Source organism: Bombus bifarius, unplaced genomic scaffold (genome assembly GCF_011952205.1).
Source record: "Bombus bifarius isolate JDL3187 unplaced genomic scaffold, Bbif_JDL3187 scf7180000009151_frag, whole genome shotgun sequence".
Lineage (NCBI taxonomy): Eukaryota > Metazoa > Arthropoda > Insecta > Hymenoptera > Apidae > Bombus > Bombus bifarius.
The window spans coordinates 31,098-37,500 of record NW_022884933.1 but is presented as its reverse complement, the minus strand read 5'-3'; the positions used below and the strand labels follow the sequence as shown (position 1 = coordinate 37,500).

Here is a 6,403-nt window from a genome sequence, read left to right as displayed (position 1 = left end):
TTAGTTCTTTAGCTTTTAGTTCTTTGTTTTATTAGTTTCCAATTCTTGTTAGTCTTGTTAATCGACGTGTTTGTATTTGTCAATTTGTAAACTATCGAAAATCTATCGAAATTAAAATCTTGTAATTAATAAGAGCGAAACGTATTGCGAACGATTGTAACTCCGAGCATTCGAAATTTCAACGACTATTCTGTCAATATCCAATTAGAATACGAATAAACATTTTTTGTGAAGAATATTTGTCTAATAATATAGCAGGATTAAGCGACCATTTATTTTCACCAACTTTAATCCTCTCCCGTACTAGCACTCCTGCGCATAGCAGGTTAGCGGAAACGTGGAGTTTAATTTCAAATCGCATTATATAACAGACAATACTACAATTTAGTCTAAATTCAAAAATTAACGGCAACGCAACCAAAACGAGCCAGACAAAACGTAACATTCTACAATTCCTAACCCCAAATCTAACCCCAATTCTTACCACAATCGTTTTCTGAATCACTGCACAAAAGTGCAGATTTCTTCTTTCTCTTGCGTTCTGGTTCATCTTTTTCTACTGTGACAATAAGACGGCCATCAGACGTAGTCTTAAATTCACGATCTTTCCGCTTTATAGCTGCTATTTTTGAATTAATAGCGACTATAGGTTGCGTTGCTTAAAAATTATTTTGTACATCTAATTCTAACTTCGACTAATCGAATTGAGAAAAATATCTAGACTTACTTGATATATTTCGAGCAGCCGCAGGATCAACGAGATCAACGATCTCTTCATGCTCATGAATCCAGGCTTGCTGTCATTTTGGCAGTGTTATGGCACTGCCGTGTGAAAAGGGACTGAGCGTTTCGTCCCGGGACTACCGCTGGACTCGTCAGTAAGGCTATGCGCGGTAGTTCCTGCCTTAGACGTTGAGGGAGTCTCGCTAGGTGCGATATTTGTATCATGCCTCGTATATTCGACCTCTAGCGAGATAGACAGACTCGTTGTCGTCGTAGCGGCCCTCTGGTGTTGGCGGTTGGTACCCGGATCGCCCTAGAGGTGTTACGACTGTGTTGATGCCTCGACCTGTCGGCGTCCTGATGGTACCGATCCGCCACAAATCCCTTGAATAGCATTATGTTTTTTTTAAATTTTCCTTTGTTATAGCAGGCTTCGCAGAGGCTAAGGGAATGACAAAATTTAATATAATATCGAAGACAAAAAAAATTCATAAAAAATCCTTAATTTAGAACTGGCCTGACTATAGCATCGGCCAGGATCCTGCCGGATGTGCAGAGGTGCCATATGCTAGGGCATACGGTTGCGAGATGCACCGTTGTATGCCCTGGCAGGGAGCTATACAGGAGGTGTGGGAGTGGAGAACACACAATGAAGGGGTGCACGAAGGAGCCGAGACGTGCGATGTGCTCCAGAAAGGAAGGTGCAAATGTTAGGCACGTTACGAGCTTGCTGGCCTGCCCGATAGTCAGGGTCGAGACTGAGAACTAAGAGGATAAAGGTCCTGCAGATTAATCTGAATAGATGCAGGCTAGCGCAGGATCTTTTAGCTAAATGTGTGTGCGAAAACAGGGTGGACATAGTGATCGTATCCGAGCCGTAAAAACAATTACCGTATTGGTACAATGATACGGTCCGGAATGCATTGCTATGGGTCACTCTTTTTAATGGATGACAGGCGTCTACTGAGACGCTGATCGGCAAGAGAGGAGTGGTTGGCATCAGCGTCGAGGACATTATGTGTATCAGTGAATACATTGTTCCCCTAATGTGAACAGGCAGGAGTTCAACGGTTACATTTTGACATCGTCATCTTGACTACGTCGGACAATTTACGACCGATATCCGGCATATAAAAGGGATAGACAACAATGAAACCGATACTCTATCCCGGATCGAAGCTATCGGGAAATTAGTTGACCATCAAACGCTAGCCGCAGCGTAACAAAACGATACCAAGTTGCCCGAGATAATTAAGTCTAGCTCTAGCGCGTTGCAATTAAGAAAGGTGCGATTTCCCGATCAGGATGTCGGATTATATTTTCATCTCTCGACCGAAGACCATTCGTACCGGAACCGCTACGACGCACCGTATTTCGGTTATTGCATGGACTTTCCCATCCGAGGATGCGCGCCACGCAAAAACTGGTGACGACGCGTTTTGTCTAGCCGTCCGTAAATAAAGATTGTCGAATGTGGACGCGGCAATGCATATCGTACCAGCACAATAAAGGCACGTATCCTCACCAGTTGGAACGTTCAAATCGTTAGAAGGCTGGTTCGAACATATACGATTAGACATTATCGTGATGCAATACTCGCAAGGCTATCGATATTGTCTAACGTGCGTCGATATTATCTAACGTGCATCGAACGTTTTTCGCGTTGGCCTAAAGCCGTTCCCATTGCCGATTTGGAAGCGCCAACCGTTGCCTCGGCCCTCCTTTCGACCTGGATTTCTTGTTTCGGCATCCCCTTGAAAATAACGACCGATCGCCAATTCGAATCGCGTCTATTTGAAGAGTTATGCCGGTTGCTCGGCGTCACTCACTTACGCACGTCGGCCTATTATCCCGCGTCTAATGAGATGGTAGATCACTTACATAGACAACTTAACACTAAATCCACCGACGCGGTCTTTTAGACCGCTTTCGAAACTTCTACTCAAATTTAACCATATTTAAACGTTATCAAATCGCTTCATGACTTTTCCTAAAACGCATACAATACATTTTTCGGTATTTATTTCTAGTTTGCTTTTTTCTTTTCCAAGAAAGATTTGTACTTTGTCTTGCCTACCGTGGGCGGTCAATTTGATCGTTCGATGGAATATTCTATTTATTCTGAAAATAAATACTATCAGTGCAAAGAAAAGGCTATATCAAGGTCAGATGACAAACAAAATTAGTAATAACAAATGATAACAACTGTTACACACGTAACCTTGTCATAAACCATAATTCATCCCTGAATTAAGAGGGTGACTCAGTCCCATATAATGACCCTAAGGAAACACCATAAGATTTAGAATTTTTATGGTCAATTGTTACAAACATTTTAAAAGACGAAAAGTTTTTTAGGGTTATTGCTCATTCCGGTAAAACACGGAAAAAGTGGGTTTTTCCCATGTTCAACGGTCAATTCCACCCTCGAGCAACCATTGATGGAAAATGGCCAGTACCAATCAATATTTTCATATAAATATCGCCGCCAGAGACTATATTTTTACTTGGTATCTTTCTTTCGACCAGAATACGTCTCGGTTTCTTAGTGAATCAGTCGACATCTAAACTTGTTATCTCTATAACTCAGACGGAAAGTATCCCGGAGTGTTTTGTGTAAAGTGGTTATAAAAGAAATAGTAAAGCATATAAAATTTGACATTAATTTTGTATTCCATACATAGCGTTATTCTGTGGTAAATATTTACCCTAAAAATGTCAAGACTTTGCAAAAAAAATGATTAAAAAAATAATGGACATAGCAGAAGTCTGTTCAGTGTGCGATGAACAAGAAACTTCAGCAACTGAAAACAGCATGGAAATACATGAAAAGCTATTTACAACCGAATCAAAGTTAGACAGCAATAATGAAGAGGAGAATATTATCAATGAGCGTTCATGTCCAGGGCAAAAAAGAAAGAAATTATCATTCACAGCAGAACGTAAGATTGGCGTAAAGAAACAACGTATCGAAACTGGGCTCGATGGAACAGTTTGGAAAGAACTAAATGCAAGTTCCAAACCTGGCAGGATACCAGTTCATAATAGTTTTAGGAGTGTCTCAGGTCTGACAGGATATACTAAACGGCATATAGTGAAAGGACAAGTAAAGACAGCATTTTATCCTATCATTGATCACCGTACAAGGAATCATGTAATAAAATGTACGAAAGAAGATGCATTTACAGTATTAGGGACTAAGTAGGAGCTAGATACAACAAAACTAGATGTATTTATTGCTCTGCTATATGCCCGCGGTGCATATCAGGGAAAGAACTTAGATGTCTCATATTTGTGGAATAAAATTTGGGGACCTGCATTTTTTTCAAAAACAATGAGCAGGAATGATTTTACTGAAATTATGAAGTTTATACGATTTGATAAAGAGAGCGAAAGAAGCCAGCGTTTACGATCCAATAAATTTGCAATGGTATCTACAATGTGGGACCGATTTATAGAGAATTCACAAAAGTGTTATAAACCTGGTGCATATATTACTATTGATGAGCAGTTGTTTCCGTCGAAGACTAGGTGTAGATTTGCCCAGTATATGCCGAACAAACCAGGCAAATTCGGCATAAAATTCTGGTTGGCGTGTGATGTGAATAGCAAGTATAAAGAAATAAATAGCAATAAATGGATTTCCCTATTTGGGAAAGGATGAGAAGAGAGAAAATTCAATTCCACTTGGAGAATTCGTTGCTCTGACGTTGATGGAACCATTCACAGGATGTGGAAGGAACCTAACAACAGATAATTCTTTTACCAGTGCATCACTGGCCACAAAGCTACTCGCAAGAAAAACTACAATCGTTGGAACAATTCGTGAAAATAAACGGGAATTGCCAAAGACGGTCAAAGATTGAAAGGACAAAATGACTCTGTTTTCAAGCAAATTTTATATTTCGAATCAAATTTCTTTTACGGTGAATAAACGCAAACTAAGAAAAAAAGTGTTTGTGATAAGTTCCATGCATAAAGCGATAGAAATTGAAAAAAGCAATAAACGTATACCGGAAACGATTAGATTTTATAATGATACAAAATTTGGAATAGATGTAGTGGACCAGATGTCAAGGAAATACAGTGTGAAGTCAAAATCTTGTAGGTGGCCCCTCCAGGTATTTTTCAACATTTTGGACCTAGCTGGAATAAATGCCTGGATTTTGTATAAAGAAACAACAGATAAAAATATTTCAAGACAGGAATTTTAATTCCAATTAGCTACGGAGCTCGCTGTTGAGTATACAGAATCGTGGGAAGAAAATCATGCTATAAAACTATTAACAAGTTCAAATACATTATCACGAAAAACTTGTCAAGTAAGAAATTGTAAAGGTTACAAAACTATGAAAATCTGTTCAACATGCAGGAAATATGTATGCGGCAAATGTACATTTGATAAAAAGATAATTTGTAAAAAATGCAGCGGAGTTGAATAAGATATCTCTATATAAATTAAAGTGTAATTTTATTTAAGTCTATAATTGAAATTAAATAAAAGTGAATTTGGACGATATTTTCTGACAGATCATCATTTTATATACATTCGGTTATAAATTAACCATTATTTAAGTTAAATTATAAAAACTATTACTTTTTAAATCAGCGGCCATTTTAACCGCGCCTGGTAGGAATAGGTAATACGAAATGTCGGTAGGTTTAGTGTTAAATCTATCGATTGTAACTAAGATTATCTTCTAGTTACTATTTCTTATAACTAACGCATCTGCATATGGATGGCGAGCACGAACTCACGTTGTTATTTCCAACAGGAAATTTATCTGTTGAAGATATCGTTTCCATTGCTCGGTCAATGAGACCGAGGTCTATGTCAAAGTATTTTAGTGGTACTGTTAAAGTCGCCTTTGGTTTAGTAAGATTCTATTTTCTGTACGACACGCCATGTCTTTCATTCTTCTGCTCTCGATTCTTGTACCGCACTAGAAACTAATACCGGCACATTATGTAAAGTTTGTTTCAATCAATGATAACGTTTCGTCGTCGAGTTCTCGCCGCATCTTGCGCAACTGTTGATCATGTCTAACTCATAAAAGTGAATTCCGCAAGATTATCCATAATTTGAAAACACGGCCCTGTGATGCTCACGTGGAATTTTCGTCCTTTAGTTCTTCAAAGATATATTTTATGACAAATTTATTTTAGATTCATGGAAAAATTTCTGAACGGCTGAATGGTAGTGATAATAATTTGTCCTTCCTGCGGATTCTCCTTAGCAGATGACTCCGGAGAAATATGTATCGCTATAAAGGGAAACCGTTTACATTTAATATGTACATTTAATATTTCTCCGGATATGTTTATTTTACAGGGTTCGCGATTATCTTCTTCTTCCTCGGGTTGTGAATCTTCGGAGATTCAGATCTGATTCTCAGTAATCGGGAATAATGCTTCTCAACTGCGTTCAAGTACTTTCCAGAATTTGTGGGATCTATATTCTTATAAGCTGAGGAGATGGACGAGATTGCAGGCTTTGATCGCGTGATTTCTCTATTTCACTCAATGGGTTGGGATTTTCAAGTAAAGTAGCTTCTTCGGTTTCTCCTTCATCCAACGTTATTAGATCCCTTTGTGAATGATTAGTGTAGTATCGTGGACGAAAGGCCTGGGAAATATCGGACGAACTATGAACAGTGTCGCGAGAGCCGAGGCGCCGTCG

General features: G+C 38.9%; 1 protein-coding gene across 1 annotated transcript; it reads left to right on the top strand.

Moving 5' to 3' along the window:
• Positions 1 to 3,460: 3,460 nt before the first annotated feature.
• Positions 3,461 to 3,928, top strand: LOC117214096. Its single transcript, XM_033459946.1, has one exon. The coding sequence runs from the start codon at positions 3,461 to 3,463 to the stop codon at positions 3,926 to 3,928; it is 468 nt and encodes a 155-aa protein (XP_033315837.1).
• Positions 3,929 to 6,403: the final 2,475 nt, after the last annotated feature.